The sequence below is a fragment of the Haliotis cracherodii genome, unplaced genomic scaffold (assembly GCF_022045235.1).
Source record: "Haliotis cracherodii isolate W230 unplaced genomic scaffold, xgHalCrac1.p SCAF_6, whole genome shotgun sequence".
NCBI classification, from domain to species: domain Eukaryota; kingdom Metazoa; phylum Mollusca; class Gastropoda; order Lepetellida; family Haliotidae; genus Haliotis; species Haliotis cracherodii.
The window spans coordinates 29,882,564-29,910,378 of record NW_027266319.1 but is presented as its reverse complement, the minus strand read 5'-3'; the positions used below and the strand labels follow the sequence as shown (position 1 = coordinate 29,910,378).

Here is a 27,815-nt window from a genome sequence, read left to right as displayed (position 1 = left end):
TGCATAAATAAGATCACCGCTACAATTTTTGTAGCCTGTCGTGATGGGGACACTTTAGAATCTTTATTAAGATTACCATGTGTATTTTGTCTTGTAAACTAAGCTGGAAATAACAATCAGCTGTGCACTGTATAGTGCGGCATTTCACCCAATCTTAAACATGCCATATGAGGGTCAGGAGGCTTCACTGAACATTTCCATTATGATGAGGACTGATGCTTTTTATTATTTACGATATCTTTTCCTCAAAACCTTTGTTTAGTGGTTAAAATAAATATAAAACTAAAATTAGACTTATTTCATTATTTGTTTTTGTTTTGTATGAATAGATATAAGGTTGGAAAGATGCATAAATATGTAATTTAAAGAGCTGTGAAGATCCGGGGTAGAATAGTTCGCTGACTTGGTTGATGCATGTCATCGATCCCAATTGCGTGGATCGAGGCTCATGATGTCAATCACTGGATTGTGCCCTTCCAGACTTGATTATTTACAGACCGCCGTCATATAGCTGGAATATTGACAACAAACAAACAAACATATATTTCCCAGTGGCATAGTGACATTTGGAAAATTGTTTATCAGCTTTTAGTGTCTACATGGGAACAAAGTCACACACTGTTTTAGAGTGGAACTTTTTTTCCACATTCCAGATTTGAGGGTGACAAGAGGAGTGAGAAATAAACACCTAACTTTGTATTTCAGTTCTACAGGCTCTGGCATCGTACAGTACATCCGTTGGCAGCATGCTCAGGCCGCTCTCGCTGCTGGTCCACACTTCATCATGAAGAAACAGATTATTGTCTCGGTGAGCTCAAGAAACTTGTTATCCCCCATAATGGGTTTTGAAGGGGTATTAAAATGGACACTGTCCGTGCTTCTGTCCGCCAGTGCAAAATTTCATTTCCGGAGCAAATCTTGAAAACTGTACAATATTTATTCACCAAACTTGGTACATAGATAGGTCTGGTGGTGAACTGATGTGTTGTGATAGTTTGGAATTTTTAAGGAGTTATGTCTAGTGGTTAACTGGAGCCTTTTGATAGTTTGGGATTTAAAAAACCCAACATGTTTCAAGTTGCCATTTCAACAACTTTGACTTTGACTGAAAATGGTTGTAGTACTGTTTCAGGAGCAGGTTGTAGTGCTGTTTCAGGAGCAGGTTTTTTGTAGTATAGGTCCCCAGGAGCAGGTTTTTTGTAGTAAAGGTCCCCAGGAGAAGGTTTTTGGTAGTATAGGTTCCCAGTACTCCATGCTTGTCTTCCTGGGTTGTGTGGGGTATAAAAGGTCCTCAGTACCTCATGGTTGTCTCGCTTAGAGATTGTGGGGTAGAATAGGTCCCCAGTACCCAATGATTGTCCCTCTGGGGGGTTATGGGGTAGAAAGCACTGTGGAAACACCATGTTAACACATCTGACAATTCTGCATTTAATCCAAGTAATGGTTAAAAAGGAATCTTCAAGATCATCATGATCAGTTTAGGATTTGAATAAAACAAGAGATATATATAGATCCAGTATATGTATAACACAACCTGTTTAGAATAGGGTTCCAGCAACTTGTTGCTGGTTGTAAGAGAGGCAACTTGACGAATCAAAAGGTCAGACTTGGTGACTTGCTTGATCATGCTGATCGTGTTGAAAGTCGTGGATATTTCTTTATCATGTTTATGACATCAACCAGATCCAGACTCAGTGATTTACAGGACATGTGGCCAGACCTGAGTGCGGCTTCAGAAGACATATAATCTAGAGAATACTCTTTTTGTTTTAAATCAAAACTGAAATTTCTGATAAATAAACTTCTTTTTTTTCCAGGACAAAAAGGATGCAGGTAAGTGGTCCAAACAGGGAAGGGTCGTGCACAGTTGGTGGGAAGTCATTATTGATGATTGGGTCATTCCAACCGTCAATCGATCGATCAACAAAATAAAATCGGTTTCTGTCAATTTGGATTGATCGCACCTTTTCAAAACCAACAGAAATATTTACCTCCAATGTTTCAAAAAGGACGCAAGACTCACTTTTTTCTCCAAGTTCTCTGTGGCACATAGCGAATAAACCCTTCCTGAAAACAAACATGCGGTATCTAAAATGCAGATAATATTTTGTGTCACCTGTTTATTTTTCTCTTATGTTAGATTTAGAATGTAGATTAAAACTTTTCTAGTGTGTCTAATGTGTAATTTAATTCTTTCTGGTAAGGTCAGTATATAAACTCCAAATATATCTGTTTGATTGGCATTCTGGAAGTTGGTGAATAAATAAGAAAACATGCAACTTTATGGATAACAATTTCTGGTTTATTTCATTTAGCGGCATTTCGATGTAGATTCTTACACCCTTTCAAGCTGTTTAGAATCTACATCTAAAAGTAGAACACCCTATTCTTTCATATTACAATTGTTAATCTGTCATAGGTGTTCTTTAACTTCTTATTAGTAGGACGTATATTAGCAGTAAAATCTACACACATTGATGCCAGATATATGTATAGGCTTATAGTGAGTGAGTATGGTTTTCCCCCGCTTCTAGCAATATTCCAGCAATATCACTGTGGGGTACACCAGATATTGTCTTCACACATTGTGCCTATGTGGGGAATCGAACCCGGGTCTTCAGCATGAGTAAAGGAGTGAGTGAGTTTGGTTATACGCCGCTTTTAGCAATATTCCAGCAATATCACAGCGGGGGACACCAGAAATGTGCTTCACACATTGTACCCATGTCCAGAATCCAACCTGAGTCCTTTGTGTGACGAGTGAACGCTTTAACCACTGAGCTACCCGACCGCTCTGTCTTCAGCATGATGAGCGAATGCTTTAACCACTGGACAAGCCCTCTGCCCCTTTTGGTTTATAAGACATTACCAGGACTACACGTTTCTTCAGCCTTGGGCTTAATAACGGAATTTGCCTGTTTTGATAAAGTAATGTCTTAAATACATGCAGTCCCGGATGTGGGTTTCCATACTGTATCCAAACAACTGGATGACTTGCTACAAACAAATTTCTGTGTTTCAGATCCAAGGAAAAGCGGAAAGGTTATGGACGTATGTATTTCTATGAAACAAAGATGATATATATACTTTCTTATACATCAAAAACTAACCAGTATCTTCACCATGTTAGTTATGCAAGGATCTGCAGGGTTGAATCCCAGATTGGCTTCATGTTTGGTTTGTCAGCTTCATACTCACGATGGTGTTCCATCAAAGAGGTAATTTTCATTGAGTTTCTGGTGTGCGTTTCAAAGCCCCAATCGCTTGCAAGCAGTGTACAACGATTCGCCTTACAACAGGGTGCTGATTCTCATCTGCTTGCAATCATACCAATCAATGGCTGAGGTCGCTTTGTTCTCAAACAAAAAGGGCGTCCGAGTTCAACAGCAGAACAAGAAGTTCTTGATTGGATCAGCTGGGAAATGGGCAAAGGCAGATAACACCCCATCATCCTCAGTCTGCTCCACATCTTCAAAGTAGTCATAAATTCAACTCGTCATTGAGTATCTTCTATTACGTTCTTTATTCGGGCAAGGCAACCCAGCGGTAGTTATGCCACCATTTTGGAAGAGTCCGCAAGACCCAGTGTCAAGCAGAGATGCAATGTTATGACTTAAACACTGTTCAATCTCATTAACATCCGATCTTAGTTCTTGTATACACTAATCAATGATCTTGGGACATCCCATTACAGGCCACGTCAGAACAAACTTTCATCTGACCAATCAGAGCATCGCTTACCATATCGGGATAATGAAAGTCAGAATGTGTTTTGTAATCATGAAACCTTGAAAAGGTTAACACTGGGTTTTCCAAGACAATGGTTACGGGCTGTACGACATATTTTGTCACAATTTTAATGAGTACTGTGGCTTCAAAGGAAACTCACGGATTTACTCATGATGTGTGCATCTTATTTCCCATGATCCTTTGCACAGTATGGCGTCAGTATGGTTCTAAGCTTTACCTCATGTTGCACAATGTTGTTAATCCCAAAACACCTTTGAAGATTCAGGGTGTAGATATTGGTTCTCAGCAATCTAGGCTTGTCATAAGTGGCAAATAAAAGTATTGGGTGGTTTGATATCATCTGATCGTTTCTCTATTGCCTGAAACCTGTGAAGATCTGGGGTAGAATAGGCCTTCGGCAACCCATGCTTGCCGTAAAAGGCGACTATGCTTGTCATAAGAGGCGACTAACGGGATTAGGTGGTCAGACTTGCTGACTTGGTTGATGCTTGTAATCGATCCCAATTGCGTTGATCGATGCTCATGATGTCAGTCACTGGATTGTCTGGTCTAGATTTGATTATTTACAGACCGTCGTCATATAGCTGGAATATTGCTGAGTGCGGCGTTAAACATCAAATCAACCAACCAACCAACTCTATTGCAATGGTTGATGCTCATGATATGAATCACAGGATTGTATGATCCAGACTTGATTATTTACAGACTGCTGGAATACTGCAATACACTACAATTTTGTGTTGTAGGCCTTACAGAAGCACAAACTGTATGTGACCAACATACCTACTGACGTGACTCAGGACGAACTGTTTGAGTACTTCTCCCAGTGGGGAAACATATTCTCCTGCGATATAGTAGAAAGCAAAAAGGGGTAAGATGGCAAATCATTCCAGATCATCTTCATACATGGCAAGGTCTTGGTTACCATTGATCTTCAGCAACCCATGCTTGTCGTAATGACTAACGGGATCGGTTGGTCAGGCTTGTTGAATTAGTTGCAGAGATGCCAGCCATTACTCTTTGAGCCTAAAATTATGCTGTTACGCTTGTCCTCCCCAAAATTTAGACTTTTGATGTTTTCACTTATTATTTACCTGCATAAAATATGATGGAGAATAAATTGTTCATGCGCCAGTCACGTGAAGCAATCTCCCGGGAACAAACTGCATGTATAGTATGACTGGATGTTATCGCAGGCTCCATATTATCGCCGTATCAATAAATCTCGTAATCCACACCTTCCTGTCAACTGTTTACTTATGTAATTTCATCAGCTTGATCAAATAACAGGACCGTGTGGTATGTCATGGCTACTTGCCACGTTTCGGCAAGAATGCAGCCTACAGGACCCTCCTCAAGTTTTTCTGCCACCAGTTATTGTCACCATGATAAAATAAAAGGGTGCTTGGGGACTTGCCAAAACCCTACCCACACGACAGCTGGATTGAAATACCTTCGTAGTAAAATGTAATGTTTTAAACTTATCTTATCTGACACTTTAATTTTTCTGTTATCTCCTGGTCCTGGAGAGGAAATGATCCTTGAACCCCTTTACAGCTTAAAAAAAACACCTCCCCAAACACACGCCAGCCATTACCATGGTTACCACTGTCACCCTCGGCTATGGCAATGCATGGATCTCGTGCAGCTTGACCACATGACCTGCCTTGCCAACCTATTCTATTTCTTGTTGCCTTGGAGACGTGTGTTTGGAAGGATAGTAAATCGTTATTTTGAATGTTTAACAGTTTATTTGTTATCATGGACAGAAAGAAAAGAAAGTTCATTACATCGCAAGCTGACGTTTTCTGCTAACGATCCACATAATAGCTCTTGTGACTGTCAGGATTTCTGTTCATTGTCTGACAGGTGTGTCATCCGTTGACATGGTACAGTATTGGATGACAGTGGTTTTACCCTCTACAGAAAGAAGGATACATTACTGAATGAAATGACATTGAATAACACATATCAGACTAAGAAATATAAACAAAGAGATATGCTAGGAGAGTAAGTGATAGATGCTATTAATATATGTTTTACGAACATGGGCCTTCTGTTGCTTGAAGTTTTATGTTGAAGGCACGTGTTTGGGTTTGTGGAATAGGGCGATAAGAGTAGGTTATTCACAGTCAATGACTGGCGCACATTGTACTTCGACAAAGGCCCTGTACAATCACAAATGGGAAGACTGAAGTACATAAGGGTTAGAATAGGTCTTTGGCAACCCATGCTTGCTGTAAGAGTCAACCAATGGGATCGGGTGGTCAGGGTCGCTGACTTGGTTAGGATGCATGTCATCGCATCTCACCTCTGTCTTTTTCAGAGACAATAACTTTGGCTTTGTTTCCTACACCGATGAAGAAGATGCTCTGAAATGTCTGAAGGGGACCCACAATTTCCGAGACAAGAGGATGTATGTACGTGTTTCGGACAAGAGCAAATCTGTGAGTGCTACTCTTTTTTATTTTTAGTTGAAGCTTTGACCACATTTGGATCCCTGATTCATCTGTTTATAATCCATGTCAGCACTATGTCTGTAAAACTGGTAAACATCAGATTTGTCATTTTCAATCTTTACCTGATTTTGGACCTCGTTGGGATTGGGTTGGAATTGGTCCCTAACAGCCAATGCTGGTCCAAAGAGACCCCCTAATCAATCTCTTTAAAATCAGACCTTAGTTCTCGGTACGGCTAACAAAGATCTGAAGACATCCCATTAGGGGTCACATCCGAATGACCTTTCATCTGACCAATCAGAGCGTCACTTACCAGATTATGAAACATTATAACATTCCCAACAGCTGACACCACTGTTCACTCACGGCTTGGATGCCATAGCTGGTTCTTATGGTCGGGTATATGGGTAATTCTTGCGAATACAAAACCTTTATTACATCATTGCCAGCAATCCTGTATTTCAGCTGTCAGACTTTTTACAGAAAGCCTCTTCACTCTCACCTATCCATAATAAGTTGTGCAAGTAATAGTTTCATGCTACCCACAAAACATGCAAATGTGTGAGGTGAAAAAACCTCACTTATTTCAAATATCTAACATCTTGATGCAGAAAATTCGGGGTTGTGGGTGCGATTACTCCTGATGTAATAGAGGTAGTATTCTTTAACAATGATAACTATTGTTTGATATATCATGCTTGTTATGCATCTTCTGTTTTCTTGATTTCAGATGAGTGAAGCTGTACAAGGTAGGATTTGATCAAAACACCAGAGGATGCCCCCATGTCTGTAAGAGGGGGCTCATCACTTGATTAGAATGTACTGGATGTGATGACATTAAGTTCACAGCTCCCTCTGACTGTAATGGGGTAATGGGGGACAACAAACTATTGGAGGCGAGACCTGCAAAGATTGGGCCTCATCACTTGTATAGATTGTACTGGACGTGATGAGACTAGCTTCCCAGCCCCCATATCTTTAAGATGAGACTACGGTTGGGCCTCATCACTTGTATAGATTGTACTGGACGTGATGAGATTAGGTTCCCAGCCGCCATATCTTTAAGAGGAGACTACGGTTGGGCCTCATCACTTGTATAGATTGTACTTGACGTGATGAGACTAGGTTCCCAGCCCCCATATCTTTAAGAGGAGACTACGGTTGGGCCTCATCACTTGTATAGATTGTACTGTATGTGATGAGATTAGGTTCCCAGCCCCCATATCTTTAAGAGGAGACTACGGTTGGGCCTCATCACTTGTATAGATTGTACTGGATGTGATGAGATTAGGTTCCCAGCCCCCATATCTTTAAGAGGAGACTACGGTTGGGCCTCATCACTTGTATAGATTGTACTGGATGTGGTGAGATTAGGTTCCCAGCCCCCATATCTTTAAGAGGAGACTTAAGAGGAGACTACGGTTGGGCCTCATCACTTGTATAGATTGTACTGGACGTGATGAGATTAGGTTCCCAGCCCCCATATCTTTAAGATAAGACTACTGTTGGGCCTCATCACTTGTATAGATTGTACTGTATGTGATGAGATTAGGTTCCCAGCCCCCATATCTTTAAGATGAGACTACGGTTAGGCCTCATCACTTGGTACATCCCTCTGCAGACAATCTGCTTCTTTAATTTCCTCACACCACATATATATTTTTTGGCAAATAAAAACTAACATTTGTTGTAGACGCTGTTTGTTTCTTGGTTCCAGATCCAAAGAAAATATTAGCTGCGGTATCATCTTTAAAGGTTTGTATGTTCTCAAGTCTCACTTTCGATACGCTCAAACATGCTCTAGTGCTGCACCAGCCCAATACATACATCACCTGGTATTGAACATTGGTTCGCGATCATACTTACGTTTGTAAAGCGTGAAGTCGGTAGCTCTTTGCACTTGCTACATCTCAGCAACCACAGCAATCACAGCCCTTTGGGTGGGGATCTTGCACTGATCACAACCTATGTGTTTTTGTTATCCAAGGTAAACTGTCTACACTAGCATATGTAGAAAGAAAATGTACAATATGTTCTCCTCAAATCGTAAAAAGCATCTCCACACTTGAATGATAAGAAGGGGAATAACTGAGCTGGGGATGTCATGTGATCAGGCTGCAAGTATCCATGCATTGTCTTGGGATCGTTTCCACTCAAGGATCGAAGAAGGATGAAATGTGCATAGTGCATAGAACATGTAGAATAAGAATAATAAGTATTCAATTTTTAGAAATTTGAAGTTTTTTTAAAATATCAGGGAAATGTATATGCTATAATTTTCTCTGTTGCAGTCCTTAGGGAAGAACAAGCTGTTCGTGTCCAACATACCTACTGGCGTGACTTCTGATGAACTGTTTGAGCACTTCTCGATGTGGGGAAAAGTTGATGCATGCAGCTTAGGAGGACATATTGGGCCGTAAGTTGATGCAGCATTCCATTGCCTCTGTGGTCAGTTGTGTGGATAGAGCATCTGCCAGGAGGGCTCACTTCCCAAATGGTTAATACCAAAATATATTTTGTTACCCTGCCTGGCACATGTCTCTAAGGAGATAAAGGTTGGCAAGGAGTCAGTATACTGTATCTGAGTGCGGTATAAAGCCCCCAATAAGGCTGGTCTGAGTCAGAATGGTTTGTTTCATGTAGAGTGACTTCCCTTAGAAATGTTAGCTATACCAGGATCTGCTTACCATGTGTTCAAAGATTCTCCCTTATATGATCCTTGGTGTGTCAGCACCCTACCAAATCTTTTGGGTGTCACCAAAGTGAAATACGTCTCTGAGTTGCATCATTGCCACCCAAATTAAGTTGCCAAACTGAAATTCTGCTCAGAGTAAAACCCATCTCATTCTGTTCCAGAAACAACAACTATGGATTTGTTTCCTACAACAATGACGATGATGCTCTGAAATGTCTGAATGTGCCCCACACACTGCAAAAGAGGAGGCTGTTTGTACGCGAGTCAGACCAAGGCAAAAATGTAAGTTTACACATTCCTTTCTTATTGTTGTAGCTATGAAGACCAGATTGGAATCCCCACATTATTTGACGTTGTCTTGACAATCATTGAAGTGTGTGTGGTGTGGGGGGGGTTCGGGGGGTGGTGATTTGTAGGAACGAGTACCATCTGTCTTTCTTTTCTCCACCTAATCAAACATCATAAGCAAGAAATTTGGATCCGTTAGAGACAGTGTGTTTGACATTGTTTTATTGTTGTTAGCAGGATAAATGTCTCTCTACCTTGTTGATAGCATTCTCACAGCTTACAGACCTCTACAAGTTTCATACAGGCTTGAAAAATGCCTTGAATTTTAACGTCACTCTTGAAAACTCTTCATTTTGGTGTCAAACCTACAAGAATAGTTTGAAAAGTAATGATTTTGTACAAAAAGACATATTTGGTATTAAAAGTATTAAGACTAGTTTTATATTTGTTGATTGTGAAAATATATCATGTTGGAAAATTTGCGATGTTCATGCTGCTTTTTATGTCTGACGACATACATACATACATACATACATACATACATACATACTACATCCATACATACATACATACATACATACATACATACATACATACATACATACATACATACATATAGTATGCTTAATTAAAAAATATATATTGACAAAGCTAATGACCAAACTAAAAAAGCCTTGAAAATTACGGTTGAAAGCATGTATGGATGTTGTATGATTCATGTACTGCTGATATGATGTTTGCAAGATATGTGTGGTTTTTTTTCAGATATCTTTCACTTGTTATTACACGTCTTCTGTGTCTTGTTTTCAGTTAACAAAAGCTGCAACAGGTAGGTTTTAAAAAACCCACTGATTTTCTTTTTTCCACAATCCTTAGTATAAGATTGGCAGATCTGTAAACCAGTAATTAAATATAAGATATTAAATATAAAATACCTTAGTACCTTAGAGAGCTCCTGTGTGCCTGGCTTACAGGCTATGGTGATACAGAGTGCTCCTGTGTGCCTGGCTTGCAGGCCATGGTGATAGAGAGAGCTCCTGTGAGCCTGGCTTGCAGGCCATGCTGATACAGACAGCTCCTGTGTGCCTGGCTTACAGGCCATGGTGATACAGAGAGCTCCTGTGAGCCTGGCTTACAGGCCATGGTGATACAGAGAGCTCCTGTGAGCCTGGCTTGCAGGCCATGGTGATAGAGAGAGCTCCTGTGAGCCTGGCTTGCAGGCCATGGTGATACAGACAGCTCCTGTGTGCCTGGTTGCAGGCCATGGTGATACAGAGAGCTCCTGTGTGCCTGGCTTACAGGCCATGGTGATACAGAGAGCTCCTGTGAGCCTGGCTTGCAGGCCATGGTGATACAGACAGCTCCTGTGTGCCTGGTTGCAGGCCATGGTGATACAGAGAGCTCCTGTGTGCCTAGCTTACAGGCTATGGTGATACAGAGTGCTCCTGTGAGCCTGGCTTACAGGCCATGGTGATAGAGAGAGCTCCTGTGTGCCTGGCTTACAGGCCATGGTGATACAGACAGCTCCTGTGTGCCTGGTTGCAGGCCATGGTGATACAGACAGCTCCTGTGTGCCTGGCTTACAGGCCATGGTGATACAGACAGCTCCTGTGTGCCTGGCTTACAGGCCATGGTGATACAGAGAGCTCCTGTGTGCCTGGCTTGCAGGCCATGGTGATACAGAGTGCTCCTGTGTGCCTGGCTTACAGGCCATGGTGATACAGAGAGCTCCTGTGTGCCTGGCTTACAGGCCATGGTGATACAGAGTGCTCCTGTGTGCCTGGCTTACAGGCTGAGGTGATACCGAGTGCTCTTGTGTGCCTGGCTTACAGGCCATGGTGATACAGACAGCTCCTGTGTGCCTGGCTTACAGGCCATGGTGATACAGAGAGCTCCTGTGTGCCTGGATTACAGACCAGGGTGATACAGAGAGCTCCTGTATGTCTTGATACAGATAGGACATTGCAGTTGACATGACAAACAGGATGTTGTTTTATGATATTCATATTGAGTATTAGACGATAAATGTTTTAGATGCTGTTTTTTTGTTTTTTTCCAGATCCAAAGAAAGTTCAAGAGGTTTGTATGTTTTGAATTGTATGTCTCAATTCTCTCTTTCAACATGTTATGATCATGGGTTCGAATTCCATTTTTTCCTGATAATATTTCTAGATTTGTCAGCACCATACCCGTGCTCGTGGGTTTCAACAAAGTGGTAAATGTCTGAGCCATGCATTACTTAGGGCCTTCCTCCCACATTAAGCTGACATGCTGCAATGTCACTGGAATTCTGTTAAAAGCGGCATTAAACCCAACTCACTCACTCTTTCAGCATATTCAGACAAAGATCTGTTTGGTGGTGCACTCCACAAATCCATGTTCTCCCATGTTATATGATTTCAAGACAGGGTCTTAACAGCACAACTTTTAGGTGACTTCCATTTAAGGTCAAGGTCATTAGAGGTCACCTTATGAAACATGGCTCAAATTTCAGGTTATTATGGATTAGTTCATTTGAAAGCAATAAACCTTACTCGCTCACTCAGAAAACAAAGATGAATACAGGTAGATATTGGTGAAGTCAGCTGCCACCTAGTTTTGGTGAAGTCAAAATGGTTCATGATATCTTCAAGAAGAAGTGGGCACATGGCTGCTTCTGCTTTTGCAATGCTGAAAATGAAAAGCATCTTTGTCATTTGTAAAACGCCATAAAATGCAAATAGGTTCGTGCCAGTTCAAAAACCCTTCTATGGGTGTGATGGCTTGGTGCACAGTTCCTGTGGTGTTAAAGGACTGGTCATTTATTATTATTTTTATTATTTATTTATTTGGTAGGGGATGGGTTAAGATTTGACTGCACGAAAGACCAAAATTTTAAGAAAGAATGAAAAATTTACACAGTTGTTTTTCTTCAAATAAAAAAGTTATAACTTTTAGACATTATTTAGGGACTGGTAAATAATATTGAGTGTGAGTGTGAGTGTGTGTGTGTGTGTGTGTGTGTGTGTGTGTGTGTGTGTGTGTGTGTGTGTGTGTGTGTGTGTGTGTGTGTGTGTGTGTGTGTGTGTGTGAGAGAGAGAGAGAGAGAGAGAGAGAGAGAGAGAGAAGAATATTATGATTGGGGATGGGTGGGGGTTGCAGCAAATATAATTCCGGTACTCTCCTGAGACCAATCTCACCGTACCCCCAAGTGCCCTAAGTGCCTCACGTCTATCTGACAGATATATTCATATACCATAAGAAACTTACTGAGAGAGACCAGTGTTTTTTCAGCGGCTATCAACCATTAGACAAAATGTCAACATTTTCACAATAAGTTTTGGGGAGTGATGGGGATGTGTAGTGATAGAGTAAGTAACTTTCTTTAGCCAACAGAGAACTTTTGAATGCACCATTACTTTTTGTAAATGTGCCTTTTTTGGTTGCAGAAAAATGAGAAATGTCAACTTTTTGTAACCAATGTGCCTGTCGGAACCACCCTAGAGGAAGTGTACGACCACTTTGTGAATTGGGGAGACCTGGCTAACTACATTCTCAGACCAACTGCCACGTAAGTACAATTATCAGCCTTGTTAGTACGCCAGCAGAAGACCCCAGGGTGCAGCAGTCACCATTACTCTATCATGATCTATGTTTGTGGGGGCACGGGTGGCCCTGTCGTCTATAAGGTGCCACAGGTTGCTTCCCTTGGGCACAGCAGAAACCTTTTATTCTTGCAAATACTCTACCTTTATCACATCATTGCCAGTATTCCTATATCATCCCTGCAGTCAAACTTAATCTTCAGATTTTCAACAGAAGTCCCCTTCACTGTCAACTAAACATGTCTAGTTGTACCCAAATAGCACAAAGCAGCTGCCCTGTGCGTAAAGGCAGGATAAGTTTCACTTCTTTCCTTGTGCGTGGTAGAGGAAGTATCAACTTTCATGGTCCCGTTTTCTCTACCAATTTGGAAGTGTAGTTTCATTATACAGTAGCTAGTTTTCAGTATCGTTATTTGGTAATTATGTAGTAATTCATCTAATTAAGGAAATCGTCTTCAGTAGGTTGGCATATTGTTACTTTGTACCCATTCATCAGGCATTGCAATGGTAACTACGCTTTTCTATCACTGGGATACATTACGAATCCCAAGTTCTTCCATTCAGGAACATCTGTACATAATCTTGAAGTATCCACAGGTTGATTGGTCAAGTTTAAGAAAGCATGACAAATTACAAGAAGCAAGGTTTTCCCCACCTTGCAGACAGGAGAGCTGTATACTGTCAGTGTTATTAGGGGAACAACTAATCATGTATAGTTGACAGTGAAGAGGACTTTTAATGAAAATCAGAAAGTTAGTGATTGCAGCCAAAATACAGGATTATTGGCATATTATGTAATAGAGGTAGTATACTAAGAATCATTAACAATGATAACTATTGTTTTGATGATCATGAGTTCGAATCCCAGTTCTGTCTGACTGTGTTTCTAGCTTTGTCAGCACCATACCCATCATACTTGTAAACCACAATTAAGCCCTGCTGACACACCATGATATAACTGGAGTACTGTTCACTGGTATAGATTGTACTGGACGTGGGGAGATTAGGGTAGAATAGGTTCCCAGCACTTGTGTCTGTAAGAGGGGACTACAAGACTCCCTTAGAAGCCAATGTCCCTTATGACTGTTTCTTTATGCTGACTAATCTCTCTTTCCAGAAATAAGCTGATTGCGTTTGTAACCTATGTGAACGAAGCGGATGCTTTGCGATGCTTGGATGCTGTTCACACTCTGAATGGCAGTCAATTGTTTATGCGTTTGTCCAACGTGAGTAAAGGGGTAAGTAATTTACCATTTCTTTTCTCAGGGAATCTGGCTTAAAGGACAAAATGAGAGGCTAATGTGGAGATTCCAGGGTGGAACAGGTCCCTAGTACCCCATGCTATACTCCTTGTGGAGATCCCAGTGTAGAACAGGTCGCCAGTACCCTGTGCTTTTCTCCGTTTGGAGATTCCAGGGTAGAACAGGTTATCAGTACCCTGTGCTTGTCTCCCTGTGGAGATTCCAGAGTAGAACAGGTTCTCAGTACCCTGGGCTAGAGCAGGTCCCCAATACCCCATGTCTGTCTCCCTGTGGAGATTCCAGAGTAGAACATTTGTAGAACAGGTCCCAAGTACCTCATGTGATCAAAACTCATTGATGATCTTAATCTCTAGCAATGTGGATATTTCTTAGAAAGTGCACTTTGCAATTTTTGTCATTATTGTAAGTAATATTCCTTATCACTGGAATTGATTGTTTTCTCTTTATGAGTATAAGCAGCTGTCTTTGTTAATTAATAATCACAATATAATATCAAGTGGCAAGGACTATTTTAGTCATTCCTTTGTCAGCTTGAAAGATAAGAAAACTGTGGATCCCTTATATGGCTTTTGGTCTTTTATACAAAATAACTTGTCAGGCACATTTTCCCCCCTTGAGTGTTATATCACTGAGTGAAGGTGAGATTCTGTACCCATGCTACTCTGGTGCAGTCATCTGAACTAGGTTCGGAATCTGTGATAAAAAATAAAATTATGGTATTGAAAACAACATTGATATATGTCAAATCCATACAATTATTCAATTTACTTTAGAAATATGAAAACTGCTGCTTATGTAAACATTTTATAGTTTACTGGTTCTGTTAATATCTTTTTTATTACAGATGCAGGAACCACTAAGAGGTAAGAGAACAGATTTTGTTTTCATTTCATATAGATTCTGTGTCATTTAAATCATATCTTAGTGCTCACTAATGCTGCATAAAGAACTGATAACATCCTATTACTGGTCACGTCTGAATGATCTTTCACAAATTTTGACTGACCAATGAAATAATCAACAGGAAGTCAACATTAGCCAGTCAGAACGCAGTTTTCTTGGGATCGTATGCCAGTACATGTACTTCACACGGACTGTGGACAGTCTTTTCAGTTTTAAATGTTTATCCCTGTCTTTCAGAATGCCCTGTGTTAAACTTTTTGAGGTTGCATGGTTAGAAAACACATTTGGACTTAAACATTCTCGATCTCATAAGCGATCTGACTGAAGTATGCTGACTTAAACACAAAGATACGTTCATGCTTCTTGCTTTGTGAACAGCTTCCGACTCGCGTAAATCTGACGTCACCCAGGATGCTGCTGCTAGACCTGCCACATCTCCCCAGGATGCTCCTGCTGTACCTGCAAGATCTCCCCAAGATGCTCCTGCTAGACCTGCAAGATCTCCCCAAGATGCTCCTGCTATGCCTGCAAGATATCCCCAAGATGCTCCTGCTGTACCTGCAAGATATCCCCAAGGTGCTCCTGCTATGCCTGCAAGATATCCCCAAGATGCTCCTGCTATACTTGCAAGATCTCCGTGGGATGCTCCTGCTAGACCTGCAAGATCTCCCCAAGATGCTCCTGCTGTACCTGCAAGATCTCCGTGGGATGCTCCTGCTGTACCTGCAAGATCTCCGTGGGATGCTCCTGCTAGACCTGCAAGATCTCCCCAAGATGCTCCTGCTATACCTGCAAGATCTCCGTGGGATGCTCCTGCTGGACCTGCAAGATCTCCGTGGGATGCTCCTGCTGTACCTGCAAGATCTCCGTGGGATGCTCCTGCCAGACCTGCAAGATCTCCCCAAGATGCTCCTGCTAGACCTGCAAGATCTCCCCAAGATGCTCCTGCTGTACCTGCAAGATCTCCGTGGGATGGTCCTGCTGTACCTGCAAGATCTCCGTGGGATGCTCCTGCTAGACCTGCAAGATCTCCCCAAGATGCTCCTGCTGTACCTGCAAGATCTGCCAGACCCACCAGTCCTGTGAGTCACCTAGTCTTGCTTTAACCAAACTTGACATTATCATAACAGTATAAAAGTAGACAAGAGGATGTTCATTTTCAATAGCAGTGTTGCCAGGAGACAAGAGGGAGTTCATATTCAATAACATTGTTAACAGTGGACAAGAGGGAGTTCATGTTCAATAACATTGTTAACTGTAGACAAGAGGGAGTTCATGTTCAATAACATTGTTAACTGTAGACAAGAGGGAGTTCATGTTCAATAACATTGTTAACTGTAGACAAGAGGGAGTTCATGTTCAATAACATTGTTAACTGTAGACAAGAGGGAGTTCATGTTCAATAACATTGTTAACTGTAGACAAGAGGGAGTTCATGTTCAATAACATCGTTAACAATAGACAAGAGCAAGTTCATGTTCAGTAACATTGTTACAGTAGAAATGAGGAAGTTTGTGATCAGTAACATTGTTAATTGTAGGGGCGGTTGGGTATCCTGGAGGATAAAGTGTTCGCTCGTCACGCTGAGACCCTGGTTCTATTCCCAACATGGGTACAATGTGTGAAGCTCATTTCTGGTGTCCCCCACCGTGATATTGCTGGAATATTGCTAAAAGCGGCTAAAACCATACTCACTCATTGTTAATTGTAGACAAGAGGAAGTTCATGTTCTAATAACACTGTTACCAGTTGACAGATGGAAGTTCATATTTAATAACAGTGTTACTTGTAGACAAGCACGGACAAGATGATGTTCATGTTAAATAGCATTGACAAGGTTGACAGTTGACAAGGTGAAGTTCATATTCAAAAACATTAACTGTAGACAAGAGGAAGTTGTGCAGAGTTATGTCCCATGGCACCCAGGATCTTGTTGTTGTCTTCACATCACAGTTGACTCACACTTTCATATTTAGGTTCCCCCAATCGCTGACCCCCCGACTCGGAAGCTGAGTATATCAGGGTTGACAACACGGACCTCCAATGATCACCTGCTGTACTACTTTTCGCAATGGGGAAGTATCGAGGACTTCGAGCTGGAGAAGGATACAACAGGGAGGTGAGGAGTTGTGTCCCTTAGTCCCACAAGGATTCGTTTGGTTCCGATTCTATAATTGTCCAGGTTATCATCTTTAGCTTGTCAGCACCATTCTCACGCTTTGGGGTTTGTCGCTTACAATCTGTGCGAAGGAACTGACCGTTTGATACTCTTGTGATGGGCTGGGATTTTGTATGGAAACTGGATATTTTTTCAGTCACATCCGCAAAATCAGATATTTTTGTACCGTATTTTCTTGAGTATAGTGCGCACTTTTTTTCGAAAAAACACAGCTGTGTAGAAGGGGGTGCGCATTATACACGAATTATGAGTTTGGATGTTTTTTTCCCCCAGGGAAAGTCATTACCGTGAGCACGAAACACCGGAAATACCATGTCAACAAATCCATACTGAAGTACGCCAAATAATTATGTAATTACACTGTCTGTCTATAAAAAGTGTTCTTTGTATTTCTGGACTTATGTTTGTAACTTACTTTATTAATTTTATTCAAAATTCCTTATAATATTGTTTTTATTAATTTCGGCGAAATCGTGTGTGAAGCGATCGGAAGATCGCACAACTCACCGTTATTAACAGCAACCACGGTCAGAATACCGCTATTGACGCCTTGAAACGAACTTTAGTTGACAGAGAATGGATACATATATCATAAATGACATACTTTGACTCGTTAAAAGTCATATTTGTTTTTGTTTGACGATTCTATGTCAACATGAAATTCTCACGCTCACGTGATCCCGTGCGCGTGAACCTTGACGGTGACTGGTCAGACATGTTCCATGTAAAAAATAATACCCGGGAATAGCGATCAGCTGCTTCGCTTAGGGTTATTATTATTTTAAATATGTTTAGTAAAGCCTGCATTTAATTAAGAAAATAATGGAATATATTATTCCTGTTAAATAAAATAGTTTCAGATACAATTGTTGCCGATCCTTGCATTAAAAATCCTATAAAATTATATCATTGGGTGTGTCTTGACCGAATCACCGGTCGATTCCAAGAAACGTGTGTACAGCTGATTGCTGTTTCCGGCTTAGTTTACGAGAAAATACACAAGGTAATCTTAATCCCTAGATATAAAACAATGCCTAGCAGAACAATCAATACTATTTAAACGGTAAATAAACATGTCTGGTGATTTTTTATCTCAAATTTCGAATTTGTACTGACGAAGTTTCTCAGCACCCGTTCGTTTGCCGGACTTCGCTGAAAGGGTACCGTGTAAAATTTTTCTGCGCATAATATTCAAATTTCTTTTTTTCCAAAATATTGAACCCGCTAGAGGGGGGTGCGCATTATACATGGGTGCGCACTATACTCAAGAAAATACGGTAATCAAAACTATGACATATTGCAATGTATTTTTCAGCAACCCATGCTTGTCCTAAGAGACTATTAAAGTGATCACTTGGTCAGGCTCGTTTACTTAGCATGTCATCTAATGCCAATTGCATAGACTGATGCTCATGATACCAATCACTGGATTGTCTGGTCCAGACTTACAAACAAACAAGACAAGACATTTCCGCGGGGATTCCAAGTTCGAATTGGTCCCCAAGAACCTGATCTTGTTGCTCATTATCTCAATCACTAGTTTGTCAGGTCCAAAGCTTATAAAATAATGCATCCACTTTTCTATTTTTTCAGACCAACCGGTTGTGCATTTGTGGTATTTGAAAGACAATGTGATGCAGAGACAGCAGTATCAACCAAGCCACATATTATTGATAGGAAGGAGATTAAAGTCACCTACACCAAGCCTCCTAAGGTAAGCCTCCTACGTCAAACTTCATGTAAGGGTATGTGATATGGTGACCATAGCCTCCTACTCCAAGCTTCATGTAAGGGTATGTGATATGGTGACCATAGCCTCCTACACCAAGGTTCATGTGAGGATATGTGATATGGTGACCATAGCCTCCTACACCAAGGTTCATGTGAGGGTATGTGATATGGTGACCATAGCCTCCTACACCAAGGTTCATGTGAGGATATGTGATATGGTGACCATAGCCTCCTACACCAAGGTTCATGTAAGGGTATGTGATATGGTGACCATAGCCTCCTACTCCAAGCTTCATGTGAGGATATGTGATATGGTGACCATAGCCTCCTACACCAAGGTTCATGTGAGGATATGTGATGCGGTTAATATAGTCATTTACACCAAGCTTCATGTGAGGGTATTTGTTGCAATGACCACAGTCGCCTAATCATGTGAGGGTATGTGAGACATCTTCTTCCATACAAAGAAGTTGCCAATAGTGATCTTCCTTGCGAGGGAATTTGATAATGTGAGAGTGTGATCACCCAGGAAGGAAAGTGGCATTATCTTGTAACCAGAGGACAGAAGATGTGAGCAGCATTTTGGATAACAGCCTTGGAACAGAAGAGGGAGGCAGCATCTTGGAGAGACGTCATACTATGACCTTGGAACAGAAGAGGGAAGCCGTATCTTGGAGAGACATCATACTATGACCTTGGAACAGAAAAGGGAAGCAGAATCTTGGAGAGACGTCATACTATGACCTTGGAAGAGAAGAGGAAGGCAGCATCTTGGAGAGACATCATACTATGACCTTGGAACAGAAGAGGGAAGCCGTATCTTGGAGAGACATCATACTATGACCTTGGAACAGAAAAGGGAAGCAGAATCTTGGAGAGACGTCATACTATGACCTTGGAACAGAAAAGGGAAGCAGAATCTTGGAGAGACGTCATACTATGATCTTGGAACAGAAGAGGGAAGCAGAATCTTGGAGAGATGTCATACTATAACCTTGGAACAGAAGAGGGAAGCAGAATCTTGGAGAGATGTCATACATTACTCAATTCTAAAAGAAAAGAAAACCCAAAGTATAGATGTCAGCAACTACTGATGCATCATGTGTACTGACACAGGTCTCACTGGGCTCCATCTGTCTGTCTGTCTGTCTGTCTGGCTGTAGTTAACACTGGTAGATGTCGTTGATTCATGTGGAAGAAAGCTTCAGTCAAATCACCAATTCCTGGTGCAGGTTCCAAATCCCAAGTTGAAGATCTTCGGCTCTAGATCTTTCAGCATTGCTGTTGCTTCTTTGTGGCATTCACTCCCTGTCACTCTGAAATCAGCACCAACACTTCTGTCCTGGGCTTTAATCATTTCCTGCTCTATTCCTTTTGACTGGTTCTGGTTATAAAAACTCTCAAAACAAACCACTATTGCTAGTGTCATCTTGGTGCGGAAGCAATGTCATGGAGAGATGTCACCTTTGTTCAGTGTTACAGTAACTGGAAGCAACGTCATGGAGAGATGTGTCACCTTTTTTCAACGTTACAGTAACTGAATAGATGTGTTACCTTGGTACTACTTGACAGAAACCAGAAACTGCATCATGGAGAGACGTGTTACTTTGGTACTTGACAGAAAATAGACACTACATTATGAAGAGATGTATTACCTTGGTCAAACTTAACAGAAGAAAGCAGTATCATGAAGAGATGTGTTACTATTACTTTTACTATTTGAGTGTTGATTATCTTTTTTCAGGAAAAATATATACTTTTTCGTATATACTACCCATGGTATGTGCTGAATCTATTATGCCCCCACCCAATTGTTATTGATTGATTATAAATTGCTTTTGAGGGCAGAACTTGGTCATAATTGGTGATCTGTGCTTTATGCACCTGTATACCATTTCTGTAGAACCATAAACAGGTTGCAGATGTGATGTAATTATAACAGAAGTGATATGAATTTCATAATGATACACTTTTCTTCACATTTCCAACATTGAATCTACACAATTGTTACTGCTTTATATATTGACAGGATCTAAAAACTGAACTATACATCTGGCTTTATACAATTCAATTTTGTTCCTTCAGAAACAGCCATCTGAAACTTTTCCATCTTGGAGGGAAGGAGGACACAGTGAAACTGTCCATCGACCAAGATTACCTGAAACGGTCAAATTGCAGAGATTACATGAAGTTGACCATCCAAAATATGCTTTGGAGCAACAAAGGTTGCCTGAAGATGTCGGGTCACAAAGTTTGCCTGAAAGTTTCCAGTCACGAAGGCTGCCTCAAAACCTCAAGACAGGAAGGCTGCCTGATAATGTCCAGTCACGAAGGTTGCCTGAAGATTTCCATTCACGATTGATACCAGAAGACATCCAGTCACGAAGGAAGCCTGAAACTGTCAATTCACAAAGATTGCCTGAAGTTTACCATCCAGAAGACGCTATGGAGCCACAGAGGTTGCACGAAGATAGCGCTGTGTCACAAAGGCTGGCTGAAAATGTTCAGTCACGAAGGTTGCCAGGAGCTTTCCCGTCAAAATGGATGCCTAAAGATTTACAGCCACAAAGGCTTGGTGAAGTGTTTCAGCCAAGTATGTTGCCTATAAGCCAGTCCACTCCAGAAAGTTTAATTCCAGGTTTGAAACAGGCAGAGGTTGTTCCAGACTCGCTACCACCACCACAAACATTAGGAACTGAATACAACTGCAATGTTTCTGGATGTTTCTATAGAGGAACATCATTGCAGTTTGAGCGTCACTGGACAGAGCGACATGAAGCAAAGGTTATCTATCTCATCTGTTCATTTTGTACTATGGGATGTGTGGACACAGATGATCTTTGTGAACACCTGGATTTCTTTCACGGGGTCGAGGACAAGATAGAACTTTCAAAATTCCTACAAGAGGCCAAACGAGAAGAGAGAGATAACATTCACTATGTCATGCCAGGCAGTGTCACAAAGGAAAGCTGTATGAGAGTTGCAAAGCCAGCTCGACATGAACCAACCAGATTAAAACTGCCACCCCAACAAACAACAGATGCTAGAGATGTCATTAAGTGCACAGAATGCACGTTTACTGGCACTATGGATGAGTACTTTAAGAAAAAAGAACCAGATGATCTTGAGGCTGACTTTGACGAGTATCAGAACTTTAATGTCAGTAGTAGTCAGCATGAAACTGGTTATCATAAATTTCAAAGAGAAGTAGACAGATCCCAGACACACATACAAACAATTTTAGGAATGAGTTCAGGAATGAGTGCAAGAAGTAGTCAATCTGGAAACCTGTCTATACAGACAAAGCCCACAGCTTCATCCAGTGCACCATTGCAGTCTGGCCAGAATGTGCCAAGGCCCAACTTGGTACCCAGCTTGCCAACCCAGCAGCCTGTTCCCAGACTTGATCCACCACCTCTGGCAACCCATGTGCCACTTACTCCACAACAGCATATTCAGTCTCAACCAACAATTGTCAGTGCTCCACAATTGTCATACAGACACCTAGTCCCACCTACAAATACACACTCCCAACCAGCAGTGACTTTACATGGGCTAGTATCATCCTACAATCTCTCAACATCATCTATTCCTGAACCTGTGCCACCTCCTCCCTTCTATCCTTCCACAGCATCTATTCCCAAACCTGTGCCACCTCCTTTAAGACATTCAGTCCCTTTGGTCTCTTCTTCCCAGCCTGCTGTAGCAAGTCAGTTATATCCACCAGCATATCCTCAGCCATCTGATTCTGGGATTCCCAATACCTATACTAAAGAAACAGCGGTTGTTGCTTCAAGACCTGTTGTAGGTGCTCAACCACACATAGTTTCTCCTGTAAGCTATTCTCAAGCTTCATTTCAACCCCAAGTAAGTGCACAATCACATCAATCTCCAATAATGGCTCCATCACAATCCCAATTTGGTGCTACAGTAACTTCTTCAGTTGGTCCACAAACTTTTCCTCAAGCAGGTGATCAACCACAACTCCCACTGACTGGGCAAGTAATCAGTCAATCTCTGCAACATGGAAGTGCACCTCAACCTGTCCAACCACAAATGTCTCCACCAGAGGTACTAATGAAACAACCACCCGTTGATTCCCAGTCAGTAAATATGCCAAGTGCAGATTCTAGTACCACTCCTCCACTGGATCCTCTGGATTTAATCATTATTTACAAGGGCTTCCAAAAAAATCAGGAAACGGCAGCAGAAGATGTACAGGAAAAGGCAACAGAAGACATACAGGAAAAGGCCTCAAAACAGGAACAATCCCAGAGTGAACCAGAGAAGGTAATTGACACAAAAGCATTTGATGAACTGAAAAAATCAGTCCAGCCTGGTTCTGTTCTTGCTCTGAGACCAGATTGGACAAAGACATTGAAAGTTACACGCCCCAAAACAACACCTCTGGATAAAACTAATTCTGTGAAAGAGAATAGATTCACACCCCCAAGTAAAGTAATTCCAAAGTTCGATAGAACGGACTCAGATAATGTCCGAAAGTTCTTACTTTGGAGTCATATAATGATGAAAAGATTAGAGGATGCTAATATTAAAGTGAGAAGAAGGCTTGAAGCAGAAGGTGATGGTGATGATGATGATGATGATGGTGGTGATGATGGTGATGGTGATGGTGAAGAGCCTAAGGAAATCTTGGAGTGGTCTTCAGATGAAGAGACAAATGGTAGAAATGTAAATACGAAAGTTAAAGCAACATTAAGTCAATCACATGAGAATATGAAAGCAAGAGCACATACTATTGCTCAGAAAGTGGTCAAAGACTATAGAAATCAGCAATTAGAGGGGAAAACTACAAATACAAAAGGACAGTCTAAGAAAGGGAAGGGTAAACTAGGGTCGGTTGACAATAAGGTCTTAGGTAAGTTGCTTCAGAAGTCCATTGGTATGGTTAAATATCAGTCTAAGAGTTCTAATGTAGATGCAGATTTAATTAAAAAAGGTATGTCATGGGCTAAACAAAAGATTATATATTTGCTGAAACACGATGAGAAGATGATACCGACTGACATTGAGGAAGAAAGTAGAGGGACAGGTTTTCACCAAAGGACAAATAACCGTAGTCGGTCAATGGAAGACCACCAGCAAAGGACAGATAACCGTGGTCGGTTAAGGGAAAACCTCCATCAAAGGACAGATAACCGTGGTCGGTCAAGGGAAGACCACCAGCAAAGGACAGATAACCGTGGTCGGTCAAGGGAAGACCACCAGCAAAGGAAAGGTAACCGTGGTCGGTCAAGTGTGGGTGCTGAGCAAAGGACAGATAATCATGGTCAGTCAACACAAGAATTTCAGAACAGGAGAGATTGGAATGCGGAAGATGTGGAAGTGTACGTGGATGAATATGGGAATGAAGATGAAGAATATGCTCTGGCCTATGTCGATGAAGATGGAGTTCATGTGATGGATGATAGTTTTGTGATGGGAGAAGGAGGTCCTGTTAAAAAGGGAGAGAGAATGGATGAAATTGATGACATGTATTATGGAATATACCAAGGGTCAAGGAGTGACAGGATAAGGGGAGAGCCAAGAAGTCATGGTCAGAGGGGCTATGGAGGAGGAGAAACAAGAAGTGGTCACAGAAATCTTGATGAAAGAGACGTGCAGATTTATGACAGAGGTCAAGAGGGGTACATTGAGGATAGATTTTCTGAGGAAGAGTATTTAGAATATGGAGAAGATGACAGAATTAGTTTCAGTAGTAGGAGAAACAGCAGTCACAGCATGAGAAGGAATGATGATAGAAGGTCACAAAGGTTTGAGGATCAAATACTCAGAGACTCTGTCTTGGATTAAAGACATTTTAGCCCTCCGTATAGCAGGTTTAGTGAGGGACGGGAAGATGAATGTGAAGTCTTTGAAGATGGTAGCCTCGGTGGGTTTGACATCGATGACTTTGTTGTCATGGATGCAGTGTGAATTGGAAACTTTGTTGATAATCGTTATGAAGCTACATGCTTTTGAAAGGAACAGATGTCTTTAGCCCTTCCCCAGCAGTGCAAGCTATTGGATGTCCCTAGATGGGCATATTGTAGATGAATATGTTATTGATAATGAGAATACTTTGTAGCAGGCAATACTGTACAAGTTTACAGAACCAAAGGCCAATTGCAACAAAGTTGTCTGTACAACACTCATCTGAAGTTTGTATGGTAAGAAGCTGCCTTGGGAGTGATGGATATTCAAGGACTGGAATGTTTTCTTAGAGATGATAAGGAACTTGTGAGCCATTAGGATTACAGTGATGAGTTGTTGGTGCAGTGGATTTATTCCAAGAATTCCTTCAAATACACTACCTTTATTACATCATAGCCATAAATTCCCATTCTGGCTGTCATCACTCGATAAAATCTTTAGATTTTCAACAGACAAACTTTTCTCTTTCTTCTGAATCGTTTTGAGGTAAAGCCTTTGCTCAGGCATAATGCAACTTAATGTGAGGCGGGAAAACCTCACTTCTTTCCTGTGTGTGCTGAAGTCAACTTCAAAACCTAATGTTTGGTGATTCCCTGCTGGAATATTGTGCAAAAATTCATACTCATATTTCTTTACTCATTCAGGGTTTGTCAGTAGTTGGCAAATGTTGCATTGACTCAGAAATCCATATTGCTACAGCAATAAATGAGTAGACTGGTTAGGCAAATAACTGAAGATACATATTATGCATCATCATTATAGCCCTGGCCTGTAGTCTTCTGCCGCTTCACTTTAAGTGATTAAATCTTTATAAGATGTTTATTATGTGTTATTTCTAATTATGACATATGTTTTGCTCCAAGTGGACCCTGCATGTCTTTATACCCTGTTGCCCGGTAACCTAAAGCGCTGTGGAGTTGCATCAGCTGTGTCTTTGGTTTAAGTCTGAGAACTTCCTCGATTATGATCCTTGGCCATTCAGCACTATACCTGTTGGCTTCTATGAGCTGACAACCTGTGTCCCTTTTGGCGTGCCACCCACTTGAAGTTGACAAGCCATGATATGACTGAAATACTGTTCAAGCAGTATTAAGTCTAATGCACTCACTCTCTTTAATATTATTTTGGTCTCATATCAAGACTTTGGTCACTGATTCAAGTTACGTAAAGGCAGACGACTCTGGCTGCCTTGTCAAATGTGATTTCATTTTCCTGTTCATAAATCCCCAAATCCATACCTCAATGAGATGGAAAGTTATTGCCAAGACATGTATGAGAGATTTTGAGCATTCTTTTGACCTTTCTTTTGCTTGTACACCCTGCTATATATGTATTGGGAAAAATACATGAAATAGATGTGTGTGTTTTTATGTGTTATGGTGTTTCCTTTCAGACTGAAACATTTTATGAATTTCTAAAAATGTTGAAATGTTTCGTTGTTTCAGAATGCTTTTATTATTCAGTCTTCTTTTTTGAGAGCTGAAAACAGAAGTACTCATAATGAAATAGTCTGCTGTTTTCTGTTTCACCCTTCATTGTTGAAAGTGTGGATCTGTACAGAGCATTGACCAACCAAACAATTCACAGCATACCAACATGACACGACCAGATTAAAGATGTCATCATCAACATCATCATCATCTTCATCCAATCTATTCATTCTTCTATTACTTTGCTAATTTTACGTGATTGCAAAATAATGATTGTGATCAGGTCGTTAGAAGTAGGTTTTTTGTTGATTTTAAAGATTTTACCCAAGGGTGTGTAGTGATATAAAGAAAATTATCACTCAATTAATTGTCGTTCTTGAGAACTGGACAGAATTATTTTTCTTTCAAAGAGAATGAAAGGGATTTATGTGTCAGCCGTCTTTGAAGGTGCTATTCCAGAATTAACATTTATGGATTTGCCTTTGTGAAATTAATCTAGCCTATTGGTAAACCAAATTAATATATATTCAATTAAACAACTTCAGTTTTTGTCTGCATTGTGACCGCCTCTGTGGTGATGTGGAAAGAGTGTCTGCCCAGGGACAGGAAGGTCGGAGTTTTGATCCCTGGATATGTAGCAAAAGACGTACTTGTCACCCAGTCTGGCACTTGGCTTGGCTTTAATAAGAAAAGGACTGGTCGGCTCGGTTTTGATATACTGTGTCAGATTAGGTATCCATTTAGACTGTGGCATGGTATGTATGACTTGCACTATATAAGAGACACGCAAGTACGCACACACTCATGCATGCACCTACCTACCTGCATTGTGGTGAATACTCAAGGTGATGTTATTGTTCATGTAACTGCAGGTAACGAGTCGGATGAATATTTACAATAATGATGTGTTCAATATTCTTTTTTTATGGGAAGTGATAAATTTGGTATTAAAAACTTTCATTTAACTTGAAGTAAGCGAGAGACATTTATACATGAATTCCATGACTTACTTGTAAATAATGAATGAGTGAGTATGGTTTTACGCCACTTTTAGCAATATTCCAGCAATATCACGGCAGGGACACCAGAAATGGGTTTGACACATTGTACCCATGTTGGGAATCGAAACCGGGCCTTCGCCGTGGCGAGCGAATGCTTTAACCACCAGGCTACCCTACCGCCTGTAAATAATGAATAAAATCTTGATCTGTATGATAAATTCTTCTGTACAGTAATAAAATATATTGAATTTCAAATTATTGTAGTTTTTATTTTCATTTATGGCCATGCTAACATGTCTGAACATTTGTTTTCTAATTCTCTGAATTGATATGCATAACAAACGGAAATGCCTGACACAAAATTTACATTATTGCAAGGTGTTTTTATTTGTAAAAATTCAGTATCATAAAAAATATATATATGTTTCAGGTTTTGAACCTGCAGCTGAAAATATATTTTTTCTCGACACAAAATCTGGGGTCATTTGTCAAACAAAGGGCAGAAACACTGGTTCACTGGTTAATATAGGGTGTGGTCACCTCTGTGATGCATTCGAGACGTTGTTGACGCATCGACCTAACCTAGTTTCCGATGGTAA

General features: G+C 40.9%; 1 protein-coding gene across 1 annotated transcript; it reads left to right on the top strand.

Moving 5' to 3' along the window:
* Positions 1 to 160: 160 nt before the first annotated feature.
* Positions 161 to 27,419, top strand: LOC139446357 (uncharacterized). Its single transcript, XM_071227694.1, has 19 exons — positions 161 to 173; positions 654 to 808; positions 1,818 to 1,833; positions 3,023 to 3,051; positions 4,497 to 4,621; positions 6,077 to 6,197; positions 6,940 to 6,958; positions 7,927 to 7,964; positions 8,501 to 8,625; positions 9,066 to 9,186; positions 10,003 to 10,021; positions 11,252 to 11,271; positions 12,621 to 12,742; positions 13,894 to 14,014; positions 14,883 to 14,901; positions 15,320 to 16,023; positions 16,918 to 17,060; positions 18,714 to 18,834; positions 20,937 to 27,419. The coding sequence occupies exons 1-19, from the start codon at positions 161 to 163 to the stop codon at positions 24,663 to 24,665; spliced, it is 5,760 nt and encodes a 1,919-aa protein (XP_071083795.1). The 3' UTR covers positions 24,666 to 27,419.
* Positions 27,420 to 27,815: the final 396 nt, after the last annotated feature.

What these genes read in the sequence shown, in the direction of transcription:
- LOC139446357 (XM_071227694.1), top strand. An exon ending in ATTCTCAGACCAACTGCCAC is followed by an intron (nt 12,743 to 13,893) that starts GTAAGTACAATT and finishes CTCTCTTTCCAG; the next exon opens with AAATAAGCTGATTGCGTTTG. An exon ending in GAGAAGGATACAACAGGGAG is followed by an intron (nt 17,061 to 18,713) that starts GTGAGGAGTTGT and finishes CTATTTTTTCAG; the next exon opens with ACCAACCGGTTGTGCATTTG.